The 27,222-nt window shown below is 43.6% G+C and overlaps 1 protein-coding gene across 1 annotated transcript in view; it reads left to right on the top strand.

The window, feature by feature from the left end:
• Positions 1-27,222, top strand: part of Abca4 (ATP binding cassette subfamily A member 4) — a 124,392-nt gene that overhangs the window by 87,559 nt on the left and 9,611 nt on the right. The window contains exons 27-44 of the mRNA XM_003478946.5: positions 102-364; positions 1,160-1,284; positions 1,684-1,782; positions 2,540-2,726; positions 7,050-7,144; positions 8,674-8,706; positions 9,865-9,970; positions 10,085-10,159; positions 10,411-10,580; positions 12,223-12,400; positions 13,161-13,276; positions 14,847-14,994; positions 18,215-18,338; positions 18,727-18,856; positions 21,127-21,247; positions 21,650-21,712; positions 22,104-22,210; positions 24,148-24,289. Coding sequence (XP_003478994.2) covers positions 102-364; positions 1,160-1,284; positions 1,684-1,782; positions 2,540-2,726; positions 7,050-7,144; positions 8,674-8,706; positions 9,865-9,970; positions 10,085-10,159; positions 10,411-10,580; positions 12,223-12,400; positions 13,161-13,276; positions 14,847-14,994; positions 18,215-18,338; positions 18,727-18,856; positions 21,127-21,247; positions 21,650-21,712; positions 22,104-22,210; positions 24,148-24,289 — 2,282 coding nt within the window. The remainder of the gene's footprint in view (positions 1-101; positions 365-1,159; positions 1,285-1,683; positions 1,783-2,539; positions 2,727-7,049; positions 7,145-8,673; positions 8,707-9,864; positions 9,971-10,084; positions 10,160-10,410; positions 10,581-12,222; positions 12,401-13,160; positions 13,277-14,846; positions 14,995-18,214; positions 18,339-18,726; positions 18,857-21,126; positions 21,248-21,649; positions 21,713-22,103; positions 22,211-24,147; positions 24,290-27,222) is intronic.

Here is a 27,222-nt window from a genome sequence, read left to right as displayed (position 1 = left end):
AAAAAGGAAAAACCAAACCAATGCTGTTAGAAAAAAACAGCACATAAGATCCAGAACTTATGCATATGTTTCTGAATTTTTGACTCAACCTCCACAAATAGGTGGCACTCAGCAGAAAAAGGAATGCGTCAACCTCCGACACCCCTGTTTGGGGCCTAGCAAGAAGGCCAGAGAGTCTACCCAAGGCTCCAACACCTGCTGTCCGCAGCAGGCTACTCACACAGAAGGCCAGCTGCCCTCGGAGCCAGAGCAACCCTGCATCCCACTCAACACCGGTGTGCGGCTGGCCCTCCAGCACGTGCAAGCGCTGCTGGTCAAGCGATTCCATCATACAGTTCGCAGCCACAAGGACTTCCTGGCTCAGGTGCTGTTCGGGGTTTTAACTGTGCGTGGCGTCACTTTCTGGGGTTCCTGGCTGTCCCTTCTTTCCTGGGCATTCCTTCCCATGTGGGTTCAAACATAGCCCTGCGCCGGAGTCTGCTGACTTTGCTTCCTCCTTGCTAAAATTTTATTTTGATTCTGGGTAACAAATGTTGTTTGTAAGCAGTGGACCTTGCTTAGCAGAGAAAACAGATTAGTAGTGATCTTGTTAGTAGTGTTTCTATTTTTTAGAGTGGAGAGTAAAATCATACTTTCATTAGGTTTTTCAGTAACCCTACCTATCAAGGTCATTGTCTTTCATATTTATATTTTTCATTCAGAAAAAGAAACTCTGATCTAAAGAGTAGTGAGTAACTTTTTGAATTATTTGACTATTTGAACTATTTGAATTATTTGAATTAAATGACTCACTTTTTGAATTATTCTTTGGCCTCTGGCTGAATATTGCCTACATTCACTTTCTTCAGTGGCTGCCAGAGCATTCTGCTGTCTTCTGCCTTGCTGTCTGTCTGTCTGTCTCTCTTCCTTTAGTACTGAGAATCAAATCCAGAGTCTTGCTAAGCAAGCTACCACTGAGCTACACCCCCAGCCCTCTTCCACGTACCAAATCTTATCTTTTCAATCCTACCCATAATATTCCCCCGGAAGGATGTGTTTCTCTGCCAGGATCTGATTTTGAGGTAGCAGCATAAACATTTAAAAGAACAAGCATGCTTGCGCGTGTGCGAGTTTGTCATCTCCCATGTTTCAGCCTGTGTTTGCATGTGTATTCTCCCAGATTGTGCTCCCAGCCACTTTCGTGTTTTTGGCTCTGATGCTTTCCATCATTGTGCCTCCTTTTGGCGAATTTCCTGCCTTGACTCTCCACCCCTGGATGTATGGACAGCAATATACCTTCTTCAGGTACGCGGTCCACATGCTGCTTGCAAGAACTGTGCCCCTCCCGCTGGTCTTTTCGTCAGCATGCAGGCGGCCCTCGGTTTCCCTCAGAGGTGATGTTAGTGTACCCACCACTGCCTAGAAAGACAGCCGCAAGTGGAAAGGGAGAAACCAGAGGATGTGAAGTTTGGGAGAGCAGATTGAGCTCCATCTTTTTGAGATGCAGTCTGCCATCAGGTGCTAGGCATATTCAGGTAGCCGACCTTCCCAGGGCACCCAAAGCCACTCCAAGGCAGCATTCAGTGCCTCACACACATGTCTGGCACTCAGCTGCCATTCAGTCAAGCCTAAATCGCATACTGGCTTTCATCCATGCTGCACCAGTCATGTGACCACCGGGTAAGCCTCTCTCACTCTGTCTAGCATGGACGAGCCCAGCAGTGAGCGCCTTGCAGTGCTGGCAGAAAGCCTCCTGAACAAGCCAGGCTTCGGCAACCGCTGCCTGAAGGAAGCATGGCTTCGGTAAGTCCTTGAGCTCCCCTGCCCTGACACCACGTGCTCTGATAAGGCTCTGGGTGGCGAAAGAACTTCTCAGTTTGCTTTGCATTACTCAAATCACTTCCATATTCCTGGCCAGCATCTAACCAGGCTTTCTTCAACACTGCAAAGAGGCCTTTAGTACCTCCCAGGAACCCCTGTGTTACCGGATATCTCTCTCCTTCTCAATAGAGTAGTTGTGAATTAAGTAAACTTCTGATTCCCATAACTTATTTCATAGGCCTCTGAACAGGAATAGCAGGACAGTGGAGGATATGCTGCTGTATAGCTGAACTTCAAATGGCACTGATTACTTCTGTGCCAGCTCTCAATTATCAGAGAAGGGAATTGTGGAGGAGAGTTGAAATCTACCAGGAATTCTACAAACTCAATGTCATTTTAACTTCTCTCATCCAGTCTGAGAATCAAACTAGATTAATTTGTAATTCCTTTTTTATTGTTCTCTCAGCTAGAGCTATTAGACTGAAAAAAAAAAAAAAAAACGAGATAAGAAAGTCTGCAAACTAGTTATTTCCTAGCCCCACACTTAGTCAACCAACCCTAGTATTGCTGGTTCTTGAATGTAACTGAACCATTAGCAGGATGGGAAGGAAATGCTCTGAGGAGGGTGAAAGACTGAGAAAGAGTGTTAGATGCTATTTCTTCTTCCAAGGAATGTTTTTTTTTACAAAATCAACTTTAAGATTGATTGATTGTGGATTGTTTTCCTGTTTCCCATGAGGGAGGACCCCTGCAGCAATGCAACCCCCTGGAAGACTCCCTCTGTGTCCCTGAACGTCACCCACCTATTCCAGCAGCAGAAGTGGACGCCATCCAACCCCTCACCCTCCTGCAAGTGCAGCACCAGAGAGAAGCTCACCATGCTGCCTGAGTGCCCCGAGGGCGCCGGGGGGCTCCCACCCCCACAGGTATCGCTGCCCCTCAGGAAGCCAGGCCTCACCCACAGACAGTGACAGGCAGAGTGTATTGGGGGTATCTCTCCCCTTCTGAGCCTGTAGTCAATTAACATTGCCAACTAAGGGTAGGTGAGGGCCAAAGTAGGCTCCCTGGGTCTTTCAGAGGTGCTTCCCAGAAGCCCTTGTCATTACCACCTGTGGGAAGTCACTGACCAAAACTGCATTTTCCACCAGACACTTCCTATTCATTTCAGTGAGAAAATGTTTTCAAAGTTTAAAAATTCATGCAGGTCATACATCCTCATTACAGAAAAATTAATAAGCTCAGATAAATCAAAGAAAAATCATCACTTAGAGGTAACCATCAGTTAAAATCAGTTTGATTTTATCCATTCAAACAAGATTATTTTCAAAACAGTGTCTTGAAACCTGCTCATTTCACTGCAATGTATGAACACACGGCCAGGTCAACCAATATATATTTATACCATATGTTTTTTTTGTAGGCAGGGCCTCACTGTGCAGTGCAGGCTGGCCTTGAACTCTCTTATGTAGCCCAGGTTGGCCTCAAACTCACAGTGATCTTCCTGCCTCAGCCTCCCAGGTGTTGGAATCACAGATGTGCACCATCATACCCAGTTCCTGTACCATTTTTAGTAAGCTGCATATGTTACAGTGTATGAATTTACTTTAAATTATTTAGTTAGGGGCCAATGATATAGCTCAGAGACATAAACACCTGCCTGGCAAGTGCAAGGTCCTGAGTTCAATTTCTGGGACCCCCCTAAAAATAAATAAATTATTTAGCTAACCACCAATTTTTAGACATTTGGGCTTTCAATATTTCTGCATTATTAACAATACCGTGATGTACAATCAAGTGTTAATGGATTCACACACTTCATATTGGTCTTATAAGAAGCTCCCACATGCCACGAATTTTACGTGTGTGCATATGCACCATACAAGCACAGCCCACCAGTCTGCCACAGGGTTGTCGCTGACCATGCACTGAGCAGCGCTGTCTCTTACAGTTCTGCACTCTCGACAGCAGTGAAGCTCTTCTGGGCATTCCACAGGGGAAACAGCCAGAGAAGCTTCAGTTTGGCCCTGTGTGGCAATGTCCTCCTGCCGGCTTGTGCCTCGTAGCCTTGCATGGCTCCTCTCATGATCTGTCAGTGAGCGAACACTTCCCAGATACGCAGCATGGTAAAGAGGGAGCAGCATGGCTGAAGGGTGAGAGAGGCTTAATTGGTTACTTGTCTTCTTCGTCTCCTCATCTAGAAGCTGAAGTGCTCTGACTCTGCAGCATTATTATGAGGAGTTGATGAGCTAACGTAGGTAAAGAATTATTTAGAATTAGAGTCCACTCAAATGATGGCCACTTATAACCCAATAGTGGATGAAAGAAGACAGCTTGTTTCTCTTGCATCCGGGTGGCCCACAATGTCCTGCTACTTCTCCATGTGCTGACTTTCAGGCCAACATGGCAGAATCTACTTTCTGGGCAGCGGGATGAGAGAAGGGATTTTAAAAAATGGGCAAATGTGTACAAGGAAGGATTCCAGAAGATACCAAACAGCACTGTCACTGTTAGGTCATTGACCAGAAACACCCATCAGGGAGACTCAGGACTATAGTCTTTATTTTGAGTGGTCTGGGACCAATGAAGAAAGCTCTTCCAAGACAATACAAAGAGCAGATTTGGGAAAGCAAATAAATTTTACCACAGCATCTATCAGTTGCTGGTTCATAAAGGATTCTATATTCATCTTCTCTTAAAGCATACAGCTTTATTTCTTAAGCAATATATTCTATCTGAATTACAATTCCATTACTGTAGCATCATAGGGATCCCAAAAGAACTCCAGGAGCTCATCTCAGTTCTCTACCCAAGGAGAGAGTTTGCTTCTGCTTGGTTTGTAGTCAACTTGCTGAGGGTCCTCATGGTGGCAGCAACAGGACCCCATGGCTGAGACACTGCACATTGAGCTGTTTACTGGGAGAGGGCAAAAAGTCCAAGCCAAGCTACATGGTGATTCAGTTCCTAAGTGAATCATAACCTCGACGCTGCTTAAATTAAAACTTATCTTTAGTAGTGCTGATCCTTGATCCCTGGGGAGAAATTTAACAAATTATTAGAGGCAAAGGCCTGGAAAGTGCAAACCAGTTCCTATTATTTTCTTTTAATCCTACATTTCCTCTGTGGAGTAAAATTGAATGTCATACATCTGCCTAGGCTTCTCTCTCTCTCTCTCTCTCTCTCTCTTTCTCTCTCTCTCTCTCTCTCTCCCCCCCCCCTCCATTCATCAAGTGCACACTCCCATTCTGCCTGGCACAAGAGCAGATAGTGTGGGCCCAATTCAGAATAATAACTAGTTTTAGTCAAGAAAATGGGGTGGTGGGAAATGGGGTGGTCTCTAGGGTCCCTGCCTTCTCTAAAATGTTTTCAATGGTAGTGGATGCTGAGTCTGTCCCTGACTTTTAGCATACTTGGAGATAAATAAGAGGATTCTGTTTGGCACAATTTTTAGAAAATGGCTTATTGTAAATTATCACATCAATAATTTTTCCAGCCTAGACTGTACCAGGGGAGGGCAGCAGTTTCCCTGGATGCCACCATCAACCTGGAAAGCAGGTGATAGAGTGGGAAGAGCAAGGGCCATGGTGTTAGATTAAGTTTCAAATCCGGGTCAACCTAAAAGTCACATAGGCAGGACAAGTCAGTCAACCTTTCTGGACTTCTGTTTCTGTCTGCAGATTACAGTAAGAATTCTTCTTCCATGTGTTCCAAGGTGATTGTAAACTGCATGTACTGCTAACATGTACTAATTTGCTTATAAAAGCATCAGTGTTAAGTGAGACTATATTTAGCACAGTGCCCGGCTCACAGCAAGCATTCAGTAGGTGCTAGTTCTAGCACAGCGGGGGAAACAAGATGAAGTGAATGAGCTGAAGGGGAGCAGTCAGATGGTAAGGAGGAGACCAGGTGGTAGGGGTGCAAAAATGAAAAGAATGGTGCATGATTGTAGTGGCTTAAGGCCACCAAAACTCCCCACACCTATCCCTGGGGGGCACCGTAGACAGAGGTTCATGATTGGGGTGTGAAATTTGCTAATAGAAGAAACTCAGTAACACTGTATGTTCCTAAATACAAAGTTATATTGCCACCTAGAGGCCAAACTCGCATATCTTTTGCATTCTCCAAAAAGTTTTTGGATTAATTAGCTTCTGGTCCTAGATGTATTTTGAAAGTGGTTTGTAAATTGTAAAGTACTATTTGAATTCCTTTACTCGTGTCACAAGTATTTTGTGTGACAGCTGTATGCCAGGAATTAATTTGATATTTCAAGGAAAGAGACACTATGGTAGCTCCTGTTATGTTGGGTTGTCTTATGGTGAAACACTATGTTGCTTAAATTGTTCTGTTCTGACTGTGTTGTTATGTCCTCTTTCATCTTAATCTTTTTTAAAATAAAAAAATGCAGGAAGGAATTAGTTTGGGTGCCAGGGATACAGCAAGCAGCGGATCAGATACGACAGTCCTGTCCTCACAGAACCGATGCCATATTGGGGGAGGGGTAACAGTACAGTAGGCAGGCCCATTAGAAGGAAAACCTCATATGAAGATGAGCACTGTGACGATAACACAACAGTATGCGACTACAGAGAGGAGCGGAAAATAGAAATTCTGCTGGGATGAGTTGAATTTTGGCTGCAAGGTAGCAGTGTGTAGTTTTAGGTAGGTGAACCACCAAACACAAAGCCAGGCCACAAATGAGAGGCGCCCACTGAGAGACTGGAGGGACTGGGTAGGGTGAAGGGAGGTGGCAGGTGACACACACAGGAAACCAGGGCTGGAATACAAGGGGTCATAGCATCCGCATAATGAGATTGGATTTGACCCTTCGGAGAGTGGTAAGCAAGGTGGCCCAGGTGTATGAGTTCTACTTTTGAAGCTCCACCTGGCTGTTGGATAGAGAACAGAATGCGGAGGGACAAGGGTGGAGTAAGGGAGACGATATGGAAGCTTTCTAGATGGGCTCTAGGTGATTGGAGCTGGATAAACGCACACAGACTGGGGAAGGCTGAAGCTGGATAAACACATGGGCTGGAGCTTATTCTGGAGTCAGGGTAACCTGTCTGTCCATGAACTGTAGGAAAAAAGGGATCGAAGCCGACTCCCGCATCACTCAGGTGGGGAGGAGGCAGGTGCCAGTGCTTTATCTTGTATTTTCCCAGGAGCTGAATCCATAAATGATTTTTGGAGAAGAGCAGTTTCACAAACTATAAAGTCTCAAATTCCAAAGTAATCAATATGTTTCATTACTTCAGAGAACACAGGGCAGCACTGAAATCCTACAAGACCTTACCAACAGGAACATCTCGGACTACTTGGTAAAAACGTACCCTGCTCTTATAAGAAGCAGGTAAGAAAGGACATTTTGTTTCCTTTTTTATTTTAAATGTACATAATGATAATTTCATAATAGGGAATTTATACCTGTACATGATAGATCTCGTTTCTTCTTTTTCTCCCATTCCCCTCCCCCCTCTTCCCTCCTTACTTACAAAAGCTTTGTTTCTATTTTTCTCTTCTATTCTTTTTTTTTCATCCCAGCTCTTTGTAGACAAAACTAGCTAAGCACAGACAGTAATTCACTCTTATCATGTCTATAATGAAAGCAGTGGGTTTTTTTCTTTCTTCAAATGCAAGAGCAAAGTTTAAGCAACACACTAAAGTATTTCTTAAAATGCATAGAATTTATTCAATAATGTCTTTTAATTGGTTAAAAGGACAAAGTTTGGACACAAGTGAGTAAAGAGGAATGGATAGAGCGGGGGAAAGAGAGAAGGGAGAAGAGAAGTAAAAACAGAAAGGAGCGAACTGGACCCCAGTAGGAAAGGTAGCCGGCAGGGTCGGAGTGCGCAGCAGCGGAGGGCTGGAGGGTTAGCTGCAGTCGTTATTCTTTATGAGTTATCACTGCCCTTTGAAAACTCCCCTCAACTCTCCAGTGAGTATCTGGCTCTCTGAGCTCTGCAGTTGTTCTTATCAGGCCCAATCTCTGGGACAGACGCCTTCAGCACCCTTATCAGCGCCAGCAGCTTGACAAGGCACGGTAGAGGGATCCTGTGGAGGTGCGATCCAGTCCCCGTGTGCTATAAAGCATACTGCTTAATTTTAGTAGTGCTTTCAATTGCTCCCCCTACCACAGCCCTGAATTAGGGGTAAACAAACCCAAATAACTAGAAAGCATTGCAGATGGTGAAACCCGCTGCTGCAAGAGAAGGCCAAATCAACAGTTAGCAAAATCAAGAACCCCATCCCGCCCCAAGTTAAAAGCAGAGTGCAGAGTGTTTAGTCAGTAATGCAGTAAGTTACTCTCAACTTTGTTCTCAACAGTAAATTTACAATGTAGGATTTTAGATTTTTTTTCTTGATGTTTGATAGCAATAATAGCTCATAGGCTTGAACTCTGGGGCTTGAACAGCTGGTACCTGTCCATTTCCCATCTTGTCATTTAACCTCCGATTGTCTAAAATTCAGCACCTAAGCTTTGAGTTGAGGGGAGTCAGAACTTCCCCCAAGCGTCCAGATGATTGTTAGAGTTTCATGTGTACCGGGTAAGGGAAGGGAGCTACAGGCCTCACTCTACACTGGTGTGGTCATAGCCCTGTTTCCTGGATCCAGATTGGGTACGCTGGTCTGACACGGGATCTGACTACAAGGTAACTTAGTCCAACATATGGAGGATGACTAGAAGACTCAGTGAATGTGTGTCAGCAATGAGTGTGTGCCTGCACACTTAGTCAGGCTGAGGCACCAGGCTGGGCGGCTTCTGCACTGGACATCAGCACACGCAAAAATGCCCTTAAAAGACTCACACATCCACATAGCTTGATACAAAAGTTAATACTACTTGTTGTATTTATTGTATGATTTTATTTTGGATTTCAGCTTAAAGAGCAAATTCTGGGTCAATGAACAAAGGTAAGAGATTATTTTTATAAAAAAATTAATGTCTCATATTATGAGCCTAGATATTCCTAAGGCTGATTCCTTTTTAAGTTTTAGTAGGTCTGGCCTAGTCCTATTGTCCTGGAAGCTCTAATGGCACCAGAGGTTTGGAGAATTGTTGGGGAGATTCTAGGAGGTGCTGCCTTCCAGGCTACCTCAGGATTTGGGCCTCTGAAATGGGTGTAAGGTTGATGCCTGGCTTTCCTGGATGGCTTCTTGATCACAGAAGAGAAACCAGTTTTTGGAAATGTCCCCTAGAGGAAACTAGGGGGCCACCACTGAAGTAGAAGTGGGGGCAAAGGAGCAAGGCCTTAAGAGATAAGGTCTCCTCCTTTGCTTTGCTTTGTTTTACTTTACTAGAAAACTAATTTTGTTTCATTGAGGTTTTTTTTTTTTTTTTTAACTCTCCCTCAAGGAGTTTTAAGCCAATGATGTACACAGATAACTGTTTCCACCATGATTGTATTAGACTTTAGAGCAGTGCATAAGATGGATCTGAAGACCAAGAGTCCAGTTAAAAAGGTAGAAAACAGTCAAGGCAGGAGATGATGGGAGCTGCTTAAGCCAGGGGTGGGGCTGAGAGGCACCAAGAGGGAACTTTGTCCCACACAGATCTAGTGCACTCAGTAGTATCCAAAGCACAGAGGTGGTACAAAAGAGGAATCACTGGTTGGGGTGGAAGACAGTGGGTGGGTGAGAGTCAGGGTGAGGGTCAAAGACACGTGACAGGTGAACTGGAGTTACTCAGATGCTCAAGAAAGGAAAGCGCACCTCAGGGAAGTCAGCAGCCTGGTAAGGCAAAGACAGAGCCAGTGTGGACCAGCCAGCTGGAACTCAGTGATTGGACATGGCCAGAACATTCCTGTAAAGAAAGCTAGGAGGGATGACGATAGAGAGAAGCAGAGACCAAATGAAAGAGAGAGAGAGAGAGAGAGAGAGAGAGAGAGAGAGAGAGAGAGGCAGGCAGGCAGACAGAGTCAGATGAACAGAGAATTTGTAAAGCATAGAATCTGTTGCTTGCTAGCCTACACAATTCCCCCCAGAGTATGCATTTTCCTATTGAAAATGAGGGAACCGCTGGTAGGCATGACACTCATCACAGGGACCTGAGGGTTTCTTGTTGCCTCATAGGTATGGAGGAATTTCCATCGGGGGAAAGCTCCTGGTTCTACCTATCTCTGGGGAAGCACTTGTTGGTTTTTTAAGTGACCTTGGCCAGATAATGAATGTCAGCGGGGTAAGTAAGCAGAGTGGAGATTTGAGCAGGATTTTTGACTTGCTTAATTATAATGAGTAGAAATTATTATTAATATTGTGGGGGGTATCTTACACGTTTATTATGGTTTTCTAGGGCCCTATCACCAGAGAAGTCTCAAGAGAAATGTCTGATTTTCTCAGACATCTTGAAACTGAAGATAACATTAAGGTACTTGACCTGTATAATCTGCCCTATAGCTAAAAATTCATGTAAGCTGGTTATTTTATTCTGTTTTCGCAGCTTAATTAGATTCCATCCCTCCTCCTGCTGAAATCTAGAAAGGAAAGTCTTCCAGCTGCCAAACCCTCCCTTCTCACATTCTTTCCTGTTGCTAATTTTTTCCTTAAACAGCCAGCATTAGCACCAGCTTAAGTGTCAGGATGTAGCAGAGCTTGACAGAGTTCATCTCTGCCTTCTAGGTGTGGTTTAACAACAAAGGTTGGCATGCCCTGGTCAGTTTCCTGAACGTGGCCCACAATGCCATCCTCCGGGCCAGCCTGCCTGCAGACAGGCACCCAGAGGAGCACGGAATCACCGTCATCAGCCAGCCCCTCAACCTCACCAAGGAGCAGCTCTCAGAGATTACAGTGTAAGTCACCATGGCCCTGCCTCACAGCTCTCTTGTCACCTCTGCCACTCTTTGGGTACCTAACAGCATTTTCACTTCCGTGAAAGGCTAGAAGGCAAAGCTCTATAATCAGGCTCATAAAAACATAAGACTTTCCAGTGCTTTGTGGACCAAACTTCTTGATCATTTTTTCTCCCTGACATTTATTTGGGAGCAAGCTTGTATTTTACTCCATTTCCTTTGGAGTAAACAAGATGCTCCTGAAGTTTACATAGATAATCTCCTTGCCCATAGGAAAAAACGATAACTAGGGGTCTGGGAAACTTCAGTGAACTATCTCCCCAGGTATATCTATCTTAGCTTCTGGTCATTTCCCTCAGACGGTCATGCCTTGGAGCTGTCCACAGATCTTTGCTTTCTTCAAGCTCTGCTTCGTACAGTCCAACATCAAACAGTAAAAATATCAATCTCGTGTGTTTGCACTGTCTGCTCTATACAAGGCCTATGTGGCAAAGGGGTCATAGGAGTGTCTTGGTTAGTGCAAACTTCTGTAAAGTGGTAGGGTCCTCGTATTACTATCTCAAATACTCTGAGTGCTACTAAACACGCCCAGGGGTGTCTGGGCCTTGGTCTCTTGGTGCCTGCCTCCAGACACATCTGGGGCCCTCAAATTTCTGTATCTCCTGCAAACCTTTTAAATAGGAGATTTGAAAAAGCAATCCTTTGTAGTCATGAAATAGTACATTTTCATTAAATTCAAATTTATAGAATTGAGTTTTGAGAGCTTACTATCTCTAACTCTACATGGTTTAAATTATTTCCTGCAAGCACTTTGTGTTTCCTTCCAGTGAAGGTACTATGTTCTTTGTGTGTGCAGGATGGCACCATCCGGAGTTTTATCAGCATAGTTTGTACACATAGTTCCACTTGTACATCAAGTTCAGGCTGCATTTCAGCCCTCACTTACTCCCTCAACCAGGACAAATAGAGCCAGCATTAAGCACCCTCGTTTATCAGTGGAATGAGTCCTATCACTTACTGGCTGACCAACTTCTTCTGGGACATCATTGTTCTCTTTTCAATTCAGTTTATATTATGAATATTTCTCCACAATGTGATTAAATAAGATAATTTATTTCTTTCAACAAAAGGTATAAATTTCATGGACATATGGTATCTGCATAAAAAAACTAAGAAAATCTATAGGCAAACAAGGGGCTGGGGATTTAGCTCAGCGGCATACGCTCCTGCCTTGCAAGCAGGCAATCACGAGTTCGATCCCTGGTACCAATAAAAAAGAAAAAGACAAAAAAAAAAAAAAAAAAAGAAAAGAAAAGAAAATCTATAGGCAAATTATTAGAGCTAAGAAAAGCATTGTAGTATATGAGATAAATACGAACAACCATTCCTATACACTATAATAAATAATTAGAATTCAAGTAAAAGGAAACTTGTCTAGAAATATCCACATGAAACAGAAAGGTAGTTCATAAATGTCCACTTGACCTTGACCCAGACTGGTTAAATTGGTTCAGAGGGACGATGGACTTCAGGCTAGGGACAGGGAATCTGGAGTTGGAGGTGGGTAAGGACTGCCCACAGTCTGACTTGGACTCTCCTGTTTCTCCTCCTCCCTCTACACCTCTCTCTTGTCTTGCTGCAGGCTGACCACTTCAGTGGATGCTGTGGTTGCCATCTGTGTGATTTTCGCCATGTCCTTTGTCCCAGCCAGCTTTGTTCTTTACTTGATCCAAGAGAGGGTAACTAAAGCTAAGCACCTGCAATTTATCAGTGGAGTGAGTTCCACCACCTACTGGCTGACCAACTTCTTCTGGGACATGGTGAGTGTCAGGTTTCCCCTCATCTCTAGGGCCCAAGGTGATGCTTGTGTGTGCTCTGACGGAGGAGTCACGGCAGTGAGGGGCTTTGTGCTGCCAGGGCTGCAGGAAGGGCGAAGGCCATGAGTTCTCTAGTAATAGAGTGGGACGTTTCAGTCAGCTTTTTGTTCCTGTGGCAAAATACTTGAGAAAAGCAACTTAAAGGAGGGCAGATGCACTGATTTTCTTAGGTTTGTGTCAGAGGTTTCAATCCTCAGTTCTTTCTGGGCCTGTGGTAAAGCAATACATCATGGCATAGGGCATGGCGGAGCAAAGCTGCTCCCTCATAGCAGCTAAAAGCGGAGAAGTAGGGGGAGAGTCAGATGAAGGTGCCATGAACAAAATATAGCCCCAAAGGTCTCAGTGGCCTAGTCCCTCCATGAAGGCCTACTTCTTGTTTCCATCAAATTATGACTCCATGAATGGATTAAGCCACTCCATGAAGTCATAACCCTCACAGTCCAGTCACCTCCCCAGAGCCCATCAGCTGCTAACCAAACCCTCAACACAGTGAGCCTTTTAAAGGACGTTTGGGACCCCTATCGTGTTATAGGGGATTCAGAGCAGTTTAACATATATTTTCTAATGAAGAACTATTTAAACAAATCGGGAATCAATCCCGTACTCTAACAGCCAGAGGAGCCTGGTTTCACCCCTCAATTCACAGAACAAGAAGCATAGATACTAGACACTCAGTGACTTACTGTGCCCTTCTCTCTTTAAGATGAATTATGCTGTGAGTGCAGGACTGGTGGTTGGCATCTTCATTGGGTTTCAGAAGAAAGCCTACACTTCTACGCAAAATCTTCCTGCCCTCATCGCACTGCTCATGCTGTACGGGTAGGTTGTTCGGGCAATTATATCAGGTCGTGACCTAGATCCCCAGTCTCCCAAATGAGTGTAAGCAAAGGCTTACATAAATGAGACATGTGGTGTGAGTTTAGGCCACCAGGAGGATCAAAACCCTTTAGTTGAGTTAAAGACTCTGAGGGCTAAGACAAGGACTTCTCTGGACTGCTCATATTTGTTATGTCCAAACAAAGAGCAAGGAAACTGAGGAAAGCACAGGCAATGAGCAAGACTTTGGGAGTCACTCCAAAGACTTCTCCAAGTAATAAATCATGTCAACTTAGGAGACTAATCTTCATGATGACGTGGTAGGAATAATTCCTGCAGATTCAGTCTCTATCATGTTTGAGCCAAGTGTCTGCAGCTGTGGCTTTGTCTTGCTGTTTGAGGTGTCTCTGGTAACACAGGCCACTACAGGCCTCAGCCAGGACTAGTGATTCATAGAGGTTCACTAAATCAGCTCCCATTGCCAGGCAAGGGGCCTAGGCCCAGGGCAGACTGACAGATAAACATAGAAAGCCAATTGGTTACTTTTATATCCTGCTCAGAGCTGCTTCATAGTGGTCTCCAACACCACTAGCAAAGGGCAGCAAAGGGAAGCCGAGGGAGAGAGTGCTGTCTTCTGATAGCAAATCCACCCCAGGCAGCCGCCGTGACTGCTGACTAGGAATATGTCTGGCATCTGTTTGTGACTCTACCAATGAAGGTGTTTCTGATCCCTTGTCCATTTGGGAACAATGAAAGGAGTTCTGTCTGGCCTGAATTTTTTACCACTGCAACTGTGGTCTTGACTAAAGACTAAGAATTGGTCACTCCCCTCCACTCTGACTCTAACTCGTGGCCAAGCTGACTGTCTGTGTCTTCATCTGTACTGCTAGGAGTAATTTACACACAGTAAAATACTCCAGGTAGAAAGATTATTGAGTCAAGCTAGAGAATGACAGAGATCAAGTCCAGTAGAACTGCACAGCAAAACATGCAACTTGATATCCCAGGCCTTCGGCTTGTTGCCGGGGTAACTAAAGACAAGTAATGCATTCATCTGGGTCTCAGTTTCTGCATCTATAAAATGGAAATGATGAAACCTGGTCTTTTCTATGGGGGCTGGTGGAATCTTACCAGACCAATGGTCTCCAATCATTTTTCTGAGAAATAAAGAATTCAGAAGCAACACAAACGATTCAGTAAAGTGTGAAAATGAGTTTCCTGGAACTTCTAGCTCTGTGTTGCTAAGCTAGCCTGTCTTTCTCTGCCTTGCTAAGCATCGCAGGGTAGGGACTGCTCCTGTGTATTATATAAAGCTTTAAAATCACACAGTACATACACAGCTACTGTCTCATTTACTCCTTACAAAACCTGTGAGGTAATCAGGGAAGGCATTATTTTCTGTTTAAAGATGAGGCACAAAAACCAGGGAATGAAGTGTCTCTTTCCCTCCTAGAACCCCAACCAGTTCACATATGTCATAGTATACATGAGGAAAAATGCATTCCCTCTAGAGGTTAGACTGATGGAATGGAAATTGGAACTCTGTCCCACAGAATTGTGTCATCTCACACAGATGGTCAGTCATTCCCATGATGTACCCAGCATCATTCCTGTTTGATGTCCCCAGCACAGCTTATGTGGCTTTGTCATGTGCTAATCTGTTCATCGGCATCAACAGCAGCGCCATCACCTTCATCTTGGAATTATTTGAGAATAACCGTGTAAGCATGACTTTCTTCTTTCTTGGTTTTGTGTTTGATTAGTAGGACACGGTCGGCATGTACTGGGGTAAGCAGAGCCATGGAAAGCACTGTACTATGTGTGTGGGTGCTCAGTGTACAGAGAGGTATCACCACCTCCCCCAGCCCACCTCCCCTCTCCCCCCTCCCTCCTCTGCCTTTTCCTTTCTTCTTTCTTGCTGATCTGTGTGCTCTTAGTACAATGATTTTCTTTCTTTCTCTGTTTCTTTCTATTTCTTTCTTTCTTTTTACTACAAGGATTTTTCTAAACCTAATCTGCAAGCTATAAATTACTTCCCAACATACTAACTTTTTAGATTTTCTTACTCTTTCAAGAAGGTTTCCTTGGGAACCATGGGCATCAGAATTTTCTCCCTCTCCCTCTCCTTTATCTCTCCCTTCCTCCTTCCTCTTTTCTTCCTCCCCTCTTCTCCCTCTGTGTGTGTCTCTCATAACACATTCAAATGATTTCAAAATGGAAGCAGAACCAAGGAGGTACAGTGAAAAATCTCCTTCCTACTACTGCTTCTGATTCACCTAGTTTCCTAGTTTCCTTCTCCAGGACAGCCTTAAGAATTTCTAGTGTTTTCTGGAGACATATAACCAAATACATAAATATTCTTTCTCCTACATTCTCACACAAATTATAATACACTAGCATACCCATATACTGTCCTGTACATAAGTTAATCCTGAGGCCATGGTGCTGAATGATTCAATTTTAGAAGTTGTAAAGTCCAGTAGTCTTTTGTGCACACGTTTGACACCTTCTTGTCCACATAGAGATGCCATACTGAATTCCTCAAGAAAAGGGAAAGGCAGTGCTTGCAGAGATATCTTTATTCCACACTCCTACTCTCAGCAGCTGTGTCTGAGTCCTGCCTTGGCTGCCATTGGGACGTTTGTGCGCACTCATGTGCCTGTGTCCCCAAGTGTCTCCCTGGCCGTTCCTTTCCTCACCAGTGCTTCAAAGTTCAGGGGAAGGAAAATCTATGTAGAAGCTCACAGGCAACCACCTAATCCCCTGGTTTCCTGAAAGCTACTCATTCCCAGACCTAGTCATGTTTTCTGTGGCTGCTAAGTAAGAAACAAAACCCACCTACCCTGTGAATTATAGAAATGTGATTCATTAGGCATAGTGGTGCAGGTCTGTAATCCCCACACGCTGTAAGCTGGAGGCCAGACGATTGCAAGTTCAAAAATAGCCTGACCCTGTCTCAAAATTAATTCTTTAAAAAAAGCTGGGAATGTAGCGCAGTGCAAAGGCCCTGAGTTCGATCCACAGTAACACACACACACACACACACACACACACACACAATGCTATATCACAGTCAGAGTCAGACCACAGAAGGAAGAGGGGATAAACAAGACACAGACTCAACAGATGGACAGAACAGCCTAACAGATGAAAATACTACTCATCAGAACTGTTTCTGTCATAGGCTCACAATATATTAATTCTCAAGAGAGTGTATTACTTCAGAATAAATAAGTAGCAAATGTAAAGCAACTCAGAACATTTTCCCTTCTGTGGCCTCAATGAGCTATGTACTAGACACTTAGCCATTTACTGAGCACCCTTCTATGAAGACTGGTTACTTGAATACATTAACAGATGTACAGAAATTCCCAGTATCTCATGGGAGCGTCCTGGGTTTCAATAGTTGCTATTCCAGCTTGTTTAAAATGTATCTACTAGATGAACATCATGTGTTGGGTATTCCAGTATAAATAAGTGTGACCCACTGGTCCTGCCCCTAGGAGCTCCTGTTCCAGGCAAAAAAATGACCTGCACACCAAGTTAGCAATGAATATAAGCCACATTATGTGACATTGCATAAGATAGCATGCTATATATCATCAAAAGAGCAAGACAGATAAAATACTACAGATCAGGGTGGGCCAGAAAGCTGTGCTACAAGACTCAGGACAATCTTACTGCAGGAAATTCAATTTGGCCTATCCTGGAATAAATAGAATTGTATTAGCCCATTTATAAATAATGAACTGAATTGCATAACCATTTTGCAAATGATTTATTTTAGGAAAATAATTAGGACCCAGCCCCTGCCTCCCAAAGTGTCAGTGACTAATGAAGAAAGTAGACAGGTTAAAACAATGAATAAGTAATTATGAGATCATAATTATTAGAAATGGATGTTTTACCATGGGACTCTGAGGAGGCTTAAGAGAGAAGGAGCTATTTGATCAAGCTCTCTACAGCAAGGCAGGAATCTGTCAGAGATCAGAAAGGAAAAAGCATCCTTTGCTGTTGTGAGCAGTGACTATCAGTAACTGCAAATGCAAAGGCCTAGAGGCAGAGGAACACAGTGTATTCTGGGAAAAAAGGAATTAAGTAGAGAGGGAGGAGAGAACCTGGGAAAAGATGCTCAGGCTGGAAAGGAAGGAGACTATAGAGGATGGCTGAGTCAGACGGAGTAGGCACCTGTGGCTTCCCCCTCCTGGTGTAGCATCTACCTTTTAGTGAGAGGCTGTCCCCAACACTCCTAGACAATGGCAGCTGCCCTGTTCAGAACTGAGAGGCAGGCCCAGGAGGTGAGTCAGGGCCTGCTCTTGGGTGGTTCCTACAAGACTAAGATATGGCTGAAAAAAAGCCTCCATCCAGGGACAACTCAGAGCTGTACCAACAGAGATACCTGGGTCACGCTCCCAGGAGCTGCTTCAGGTCCTGCCACCAACTGCCTGGGAGGGCTCCAGGTGCCCACAAGTGCATCTGCAGGAGAGCTGCCAAGCAGACCGCAGGAGCTGCTGCTTCTCCACAGACAGCCCTTATCCACACAGCTACCCAGTGTTAAGCAAAGCAACACACAAGTTCCGTAGTGAGCCCCAGTGTCTACAGTCCTGGAGGCAGCAAGTAGGTAGAAAATACTGCCTAGGTTTAGGCAGGTGTCACTTCTTGCCCACTGAAATCATTCAGGGAGCCCGAGCACTGATTAGTCATGAATCCAGTGCTTCCTTGGCCCTGTCCTGAGGCCCTACCTGCGAGCACTTGAGGACTCTCCTGTCAAACCCTCTGTGTTCTGCTTGACAAACCCATCCTGTGGCCAGCCTAGTTCCAAGGATATGTTTAGCTGACCGCCTCCCCTGTCCTTCCCTGTGGGGGTGCCTGAGCCCACCTGCCCAGGACGAGCAGGCAGTCTCAGCTCCCACGTCCAGCTGTCACGCTTCTCTGTTTCAGACGCTGCTCAGGTTCAACGCCCTTCTGAGGAAGTTGCTCATTATCTTCCCTCACTTCTGCCTGGGCCGGGGCCTCATTGACTTGGCACTGAGCCAAGCTGTGACAGACGTCTATGCCCGGTTTGGTAGGTGGCATTCAAGGCCTAGGGTAATGGACCCTGGATGCATGGAGGCTGGGAGGACTGCAGCAAAAATTCATATATCAGATCTGCACCTGGATGGGGGGTGGAGGCATCTAGCTGCTGCTCTGCTGGTCTGGCATTGCCCTGCCACCTAGAAGGGACTAGGGTGCCTCTGTTTCCAGGCAGAAGAGACACAGAGGGGCCGAGGGCTGACTTTTACTCTGCCCTCTATAACTAGAGAAGCTAAGATAAAACTCATATTTGGCTTTTACTTAATCTTTTTCACAAAGGCCAGTCCCGTTGGTGCTGGTGTCATTGTAACCTGGTTTTCAAGGCTGGGACACGTGATGCAGACTCAGTTCCTGTTCATGTCAGTGGCTTCTCTCCCCAGGTGAAGAGTATACTTCAAATCCATTCCAGTGGGACATGATCGGGAAAAACCTGGTTGCCATGGCAGTTGAAGGCGTGCTATACTTCCTTCTGACCCTCCTCATCCAGCACCATTTCTTCCTCACCCGATGGTACACGCTTGCCACATCCTGAGGGTACCCATGAGCAGCTTGGTGTGTCTAGAACCAGACTTCATACCTACATGGTCTCCACTTTCCTCTGAGTCTATGTGACAGCTATTTATATTCTCAAGGCCTGGCTTGTTTCAAATAACACAGGACATGCTAGAATTTGGACCAACACTCATTTTTAAAATATTTAAAATGCAAAGTTAGTAGTTTCAGTTCCTAATATTTCATCTTCCCATTTATTTACCATATACTTCATTTCAAATTAGATGATAAGATCACAACTAGCAATGGTTAAGGAGTATCCAAAGTAATACAAAATAGATTTACGTATACATGAGAAAAGCAACAAAACAGGTCCCTTTGCTAATTAGAGACGTACCTGGGGCAGGACCAGAGAGGAGGAAAATAGCGTGGAGGCCGGGCCAGGTCTTCACTAGCCATACCCAGGGCGCTGGAGTACAATCACTAAATCTTCCCTAACAAGCTTTCTTAGCAGTGTTTATTTCTTAACCTTTTCTCCTCTTGGGCCAATTCGTCTGATCACATGTAATGCCTGATTTTTTTATTTTTTATTTTTATTTTTTGTCTTTTTGAGACATGATCTGGCTATGCAGTTCAGGTTGGCATTCTGATCATATGTAACTAAAGATTCTGAGAATTTATTTTTTGTTTTTGTTTTTGGCTTTTTTAGGTTTTGATCAACAGGAACTTGATTTGGTAGAAATGATTTGCCCTACTTATAGGGTGATAGGAATTGAATGAGATAATAGACCAACACAGTTTGAATAAAACATGAAATGGTCTAGTTGTGGGAGACATTATAAGCAACCATTGTCCTTGGGACCCTGGGCCCTTGCAGGCCCTGCTGAGCATTGGCCACATGTTTAGAAGCCTTTGGGTACAAGAGGGATAAAGGAAGAGAGTTAATTACCAAACCCAGCTTATTAGCCACAAACTCTGATGCCAACCGAGTTCAGTGACTTCTGTCTGCCTCAGGCTCTGGAGAGTCAGAAAAGTGACCACAGTCTTTGGCTTTCAGCTCATGGCCACACCCATTCCGAGAGGTAACCAGCCAAAGGGAAGTGGCTTTTAGTAGAAGACAGGCCTGCTCAAGGTGTGACAGTCCAGAGGGTAAGAGTAGTGCACAGGATGGAGGGAGTTCAGTATAACCATGAAAGGAGAAGGTAAAGGAGGGGCAGGAAACAAGTCTGGAGGGTCATGGAGGGGTAGGCAGGGCCAGGTCATGAGATACTGCCATCTTACTGATTTGGGACTCAAACTTGAGGGCAACATGGAACCCCTGAGGTGTTTTTATCAAGACAGTGACATAATTTTGGGAGCAGGAGATCAAACAAAAGGCCATCTTGGTGTCCAGAAAAGAGATAAAGGTGGATGGATAGGGATGATAGCTTCAGGAGATGGGTTGATTGGAGAAAGAGTAGATCTGTTAAATAAGATTTGGTATCGTACTCAATGTGATTTGTGACGGAAGAAGGAAAGACTGGAGGACTAGGTGGTTGGAGAGGGTTTCAGAGAAGAGGTTATGTCTTTATGGATGGAAAGGATTCTCTTGGTTTGGGGGCAGGGTTGTTAAAGCTGGCAGATGGGAATGATCTTCATGGCTGGAGACCAGGAGAAGATGCCCATGGTTTATAGAATGTAAGTGCAAGAGATAAACGGGTAGAAAAAGTAGGTGGGATCTGATTGCAGGACTCTAAGATTTCAGCTCCTTGAAGAGTTAGGGTTTTAGTTCTACAACAAATGGAGAACTATGGGAAATTTAGGGACGTGAGGTGACTCACTGGTAGCACTGTTTAGAGAAGATTGGTTTGGTAGGGTGCACGGGAAGAAATAGGAAGCTTCATAGGGGTAATTAATCTTTGCTGAATATTCGCCAGAAGGAAAGGGTTTCAATCAGGACAGCTCTCAGGTTTGCATCTTTACTCTGTTCCAGACACTGCCGAGTTCATCTTCACATGATCTGATGGAGTAGATATTCTTCTCCCTGCCCCATCACATGGTTGCAGGAAGAAAAGTTCAGTGAGATGCCCAAGCTTATGCACTGGGAAGATGAGACTGGAAGCCTTGAGCCTATGACCCCTCAGCCTTTTACCTGGTGCTCCTCCTCTTAGGAGCCCTTTAGGATTTAAGCCAAGGAGACAGAATCCCAGGGGAGCAGAAATGAGGGAATGAGAAGAAAAGTCAGAGGATAAACACAGTGCCAAGAATGTGTATGCCCAGCTCAATTCTGTCCCTTTTCCTTCCTCTAGGGTTGCTGAGCCTGCTAAGGAGCCCATTGTTGATGAAGATGATGATGTGGCTGAAGAAAGAAAAAGAATTATGAGTGGGGGAAATAAAACTGATATCTTAAAGCTAAGTGAACTAACCAAGGTAAGGGAGAGGTACAGGTGTGTTGGTTTGGACCCCATGGCACAATGTTCTTATTCCTTTTGTAGAACCAGTGGTTTCCTTATGCCAGGACCCTGTTTTCCTAATGTCACCTTGTGGAGTCATCATTTCTGTGTTGTAACTTGTCCTCCAAGGACATCTAGTTTGATGCCTTGTCACTACTATTCATCTTGAGTATCACCAAACTTTCTCCATCCTATTTCTGCACTGCATGGGTCACCTTCAGACTTTGTGGGGCTCACAGCCTCTCCGTTAGTACCACATCGCTATGAAACCTCCTAGCCCTGGTGGTTCCCCCAAACCACCCTTTGCTCCCTTCTTCCTTTTTCTCTCCCTGCTCTAACCCTGCCTCAATCCTCACCCTATTTTTATCGGATCTTGCAGGTTTATTCAGGCTCCTCCACTCCAGCAGTGGACAGGCTGTGTGTTGGGGTCCGCCCTGGAGAGGTAGGAACCCTGCCAAGTAGCTTAAAAGGGCTTCAGAAAACCAGCTTTTATGAAGCCCTTCTCTCCTATAAAGCAAGGCTATGCAGTAGGAATCTAATGCAAGTCACACATGGTAATTTACATTTTAATCGATATATCTAAAATATTATTTCATTTTGTAATGAATATAACACATTATTAATGAGGTATTTTGCATTATTTGCTGTTGTTCTCAGTCTTCAAGGTTCCCCTAATGCCCACATCAATTGAGACTAGATGTGTTTTGTGCCAGTAGCCACATGTAGCTAGTAGTAATGGCAACCCAGGGCTGAAATGCCTTCCGCAGCCCTGGACCTGACATTCCAGGCCTTCTTGGTGTCTAGGGAAAAGCTAGTTCTTTGCTTTCTTTTAGTGCTTTGGCCTGCTTGGAGTTAATGGAGCCGGCAAAACAACCACATTCAAGATGCTCACTGGGGACACCACAGTGACCTCGGGTGATGCCACTGTTGCAGGCAAGAGGTGAGTGCACTGCCCCTTCCTGTCTTAGGGTATCTCTCACAGGTCCTGGCCCTTGTCCCTTTTCCAGCACAGAGAGGGTAATCTTCAAACCCTATAGCAGAGTGACTCAGAGACTCAAATGATCTGTGTGGGGAAGGGAGCTTCCCAGACAGCATTGTCCAAAAAGTATAAGACATAGACCCACTGGAAGAAGGAATTTAACTATGACTGTTACAGGAGTGCTGTGTTAACTGGAGGTCTTGGGAAGTTCTGGGAAGCTCTAAGTCACCAGTTCTTCATCTCTTTGGAATCATAAACTTCTCTGAGCATCTGATGCTCTCTTCCTGCATAGGAATACACCATTGCCTCGCTACACACAGTTCTATGAAAAGTTACAGGGAATTTACTAAAACCTGAGACACACTTGTGATTGTGCTGGAGCTCCTGGTACCAGGTTAAGAACTCCTTTCTCCAGGTTGAGTTTCTAGATGGGGGCTTTTTTAAACGACCGTATGGGGCCTTAATCTGCATTGGGGTTTTTGTGTGCTGGTGCTTGGCTTTATCATATCAAGGAGCATGAAGGGAAAACTGGTCTGTGCCCTTGGCTTCTATAGGTGACTCTTGTCCCCTGTAAGAAAGTAAGTTTAAACAAACTGGTCTTCTATGCGGCAGAATAAAGAGGATGAGCTCTCTTTGCTTCATGCTCCTTGAACAGCAAGACTAGGAAGTCTGCCTAGAGGGACACTGCTCTGCTTTATGAGTGGAGACAAGTACTGTTCATACGTGCATGACTAAGGCCTCTCTCCTTCACCAGTAAGCCATCTTCTGCATGTGTTGGTACGCAGTAGGCAGGAGGAATCCTGAGCAGACCTCTGTGACTCAGATAGGGTGCACTTAGCTTCCCAGCCTTCCACAGCCATCCCTGTTGGTTCTGTAGCAAAGGGACTGGTGGGGTGGAGTCAAGCAATGCAGGGTCTATTTCACCTACTGACCTAACTTAATGACAACTAAGCAGATGAATAAAGGAGTTACGGAGAGAAAGGGTCAAGGAAAGGATATAATAAGAACTTAACAGGTGACATCAAGTTTTGGTGGTACAGTCTGTTGTCCAAAAGGTAAAATTCAGCTGAAAGTTACAAAGAAACCATAAGTTAAGACTGAGGGGCTGGTGGGCTGGCTCTGTGTATTTCTCAAAGGACTAACTTTCTTTGCTTTCTTTGGTGGTTTTAATTACCCCAGCAAGATTCTTGGTGACTAAAGTCACAGAGAAGAGCTGCAATGATTTCTCTCTGTCCATCCTACTTTATCTCTCATTTATTTACAGATCCTTACCGATAAGCAAAAAGGGATGTTAGACCAAATAACCTATATAAAATTTATTTTTTATCAAATAATGTATTTTTCATCAAGTCAGTGTTTCTCTAGTGGGGATGAATACATTAGTCAAAGGGAGTTGACAGAACCCTATTCACTGTATCTCTGCCCTCCGCTCACCTCTTGTTCTGGTTGGTATCTTATTGTCCATCTTTCATCTGCCAATAAACACAGTGGAAAGTGTTCTTTCATTGGAAGGCATCTATATTTTCTAGCTTCTTCCCAAATGTGTGAAAGGGATTTAAAACTATTAATCAGTTTCTTAAACTTGATCTTCCCTTTGTTTTAAAACTCACAAGGGAAGAAATTCAATCCAAATCAAAGTTGACTTGGGAGGAACAGGTATTCAGTTAACTTAGACAAATGAAATTTGAAAGGCTCCGACTGAATTCAAAGCTAGAATCCTGATGTTCATGTTTCTAACCAAAGATTCTCTGCTTCAATTTCCAACCATTGTATGTGTTTCTAAAACAAAGTAGGAAAGAGAAGAGGCAGCTTTCTTATCCTACCAGGAGAAATCTCTCCAGTCCGAACTCTCTAGTTGGAGTGAAGGAAACTCACCAATTGCTTTTTTTCCCTTGCAGTATTTTAACCAATATTTCTGATGTTCATCAAAGAATGGGCTATTGTCCTCAGTTTGATGCAATTGATGACCTGCTCACAGGCCGAGAACATCTTTACCTTTATGCCCGGCTTCGGGGTATTCCAACAGAAGAAATTGAAAGGGTAAAACAGTGATTTATTGTGGTTGCTTAAGAGTTTGATAAACTCATAAGCCAGCTTCATGGATGATGTATAGCATTACCCTTTGATGCAGTAATCACACTTCTGGGAATTTAACCCAAAGATACTCATCCCAAGTTTTAAAAAATGCATACATGAAGAGTTATTCGTTGTGTTATAACTGCAAAATCCTGTATATTATCCTGCATAGTAAACTGGTTGAGAAATTTGTGGTACATATAAACAATAAAATTTTGTACAGCCATAAATATAAGAATATCTATGTAAACTGATAAGTTATTTCCAACATTGTTAATTTTTAAAAAAAAAGTACAAAAGATGCCGGGAATTTAGCTCAGTGGCACAAGTGCTTGCCTGGCAAGTGCGAGGTTATGAATTTGATTCCTGGTATTTTTGGTACCAAAAATAAAAAGTTAAATTAATTAAAAAGTACAAAATAAAATGTAGATTGCTACATTTTATGCAGAAAAGTAGGAAAAATGAAATCATACATATATCTGCTTATCTGATGAATAGTACATAAGAAGGATAACCAGAAAATAGTAAATTTAGTGATGAAGAAGAGGGAATTGGAGTAGAAGGAAAACTGGAGGAATAAAATTTCTCTAAGGGATCTTTTTACATAGTGTTAATTTTGGAGACATGTTAATGTTCTACATAGTCAAAAATAAAACTGCAGCAAATAAGAATGAGGAGTACAAGTGAAAACAAAAGGAAAACCCAACACTGATTATAAAACTGAAACAAACTCACTTTTGCTTCAAATAAATATCATAATCAAACAGAGGGTAGGATGATTGGAATTGGAGATATCACCATGTGTTCATGAAATATTTATATACATACACTGTGTATGCATATAAATGTGCTAATATGTATTGTGCATATCCATGTATATGTGTGTGCACTTTCGTGTGTATGTCTCTTCCTTTGAAAGGGACTAGAAGCAAAAATATCCCAGTAGCTACAAGTGTACCTACTGCCCAGAATTTAGTCTTTGCATTATTTCCCACTACAAGGAAACATAATTCTTTTATAATTGACAAATTCCAAGATTTGAACATCTCTTGTGCCAAAAAGTAAGTCCCTTAAGCAAATGGTGAGGCATGTCATAAGAACCCAGGAGACATCTTCAAGGGGCTCCTGTTGGCAAAATAGGGAATAACCTGAGTATCTAAACAATTAAATGTAATGATAGGTGACAAAACTTTTCCTATTAGAGAAAAAGTAGGAATTTATAAGTCCATACTGTTAAACAGATAAATAGATAGGCAGGAGAGAAGGGCTGGCTTACAAACAAGTGCTGAGAGCCAAATGATTAGTGTGAAGAAGTCCTGAAGCTGAAAAATCATTTTGTAACGACCATATTAAAGATTGGATTGCACAAAAGTCTTCGAAGGATAATAAATCGAGGGGAAATTTTTGATGAGGAACAAGATGTTTTATGGCTTTTAAACGAACATCTTCATGGGCTGGGGATTTAGTTCAGTGGCTCAAATGCTTGCCTGGTAAGTGCGAGGTTGTGAGTTCAATCCCTAGTACCAAAAAAAAAGAACAAAAAAAGAACATCTTCACAAGTTGCTTCTTGATTGCAAGAAGGAGACAGTTTTACAATGGAAAAATTAGACAGCGTGTTAACAGAGTGGTCAAGATTATTGTCATCTGTAAGAGGCAAGTGCACATCTCATGTCCCCAGACATGATACCCTATGAAGACACAACTTAACATATATACATTGCTGGCTGAAAATGTGTAACCTGAACCTTATCAGGAGGAAACATCAGACACACTCCAAAGAAGAAACATTATAAAAAGAAGGCCTGTCTTCTTTTAAAACACCAAAGTCATAAAGACAAAGAGCAAGCCATGAAAATGTTTCTGATCACAGGAGACTAAGCAAACATAATGACTGCATAATAGACAGGGGAAGCATCTTGTGCTGAAGGGAAACATGATAGGAAAGACATTATCGGGCCAATTCACAAAACTGAACTCTGAATGGTAAGGCATAACAGTATTAAATTTACTGACATTGATAACTGAAATAGGTGGTGTAGAGCACACAAAATTGGGAAACACACACCGAAGTATTTGAAAGATACAGGCCATGACTTACTCTCAGAAGAGTCAGAAAAAATTCTTTCTTTCTTTCTTTTTTCTTCTTTTTGTATTCTTTAAATTATTTTTATTCTTACACATTTTTGAAAGAAAAATGAGACTTGGGAAACCATGTCCCAAAAATGTTTATAATGGAGTTCACATTCTAGTAGATGGGACAAATAATAGATACACAAGAAAAATATCCAGCATTAGAGTGTGCGAGTCCTGAGGGGAAGAACTAAGCAGGGAAGCATTGTTGGGCTGGGGTTTGCACATTTAGGTGGCCAGGCCCAAGGAAAGTCTCACAGAGGTGTTGACTTGCAAATGAAAACCTAAAAGAGGCGAGTAAGCCATAGAGATATCTAGTGGGCGAACTAGATACAACAAATGCAGAAGGCAAAAGCCCGGTGAGCTGTTTCCAGCGCCTGGCTAGTTCCTTCCGTGTGTGAGTGCATCCACCCTCGCCTCATCCATTATTTTCTACCATAGTTCCCTGTCAGGTTCCCTCAAAGTACTGCTACTATCTGTCATTTAGCTTATTTCTATTGTCTGCCATCCCACTGGTGTGTGCAGGGACAATGGCCTCGTACAATGCTTGCTCAGACTAGGTCCATGGAGTGCCCAAGACATTACATGGGTCCCTGCCCAAGGCTCGGACCCTTCAGCTTCTCAGACCTTCAAACTCTTCCTCTTCCACTTTTAGCCATAGTTCTGGATGCGAAATGCTGTCTCACTGTCTGTAAAGCTGAAAGCCACTTCCAGGGAGCTCCACTCAATGAATGGGTGCTTTGCTGACTAGGCCACACTGTAACCAC

This window comes from Cavia porcellus, unplaced genomic scaffold (assembly GCF_034190915.1).
Source record: "Cavia porcellus strain 051 isolate PalLab524CR breed Dunkin Hartley unplaced genomic scaffold, mCavPor4.1 scaffold_1, whole genome shotgun sequence".
NCBI lineage: Eukaryota > Metazoa > Chordata > Mammalia > Rodentia > Caviidae > Cavia > Cavia porcellus.
This window is presented reverse-complemented; position numbering and strand designations above follow the sequence as displayed.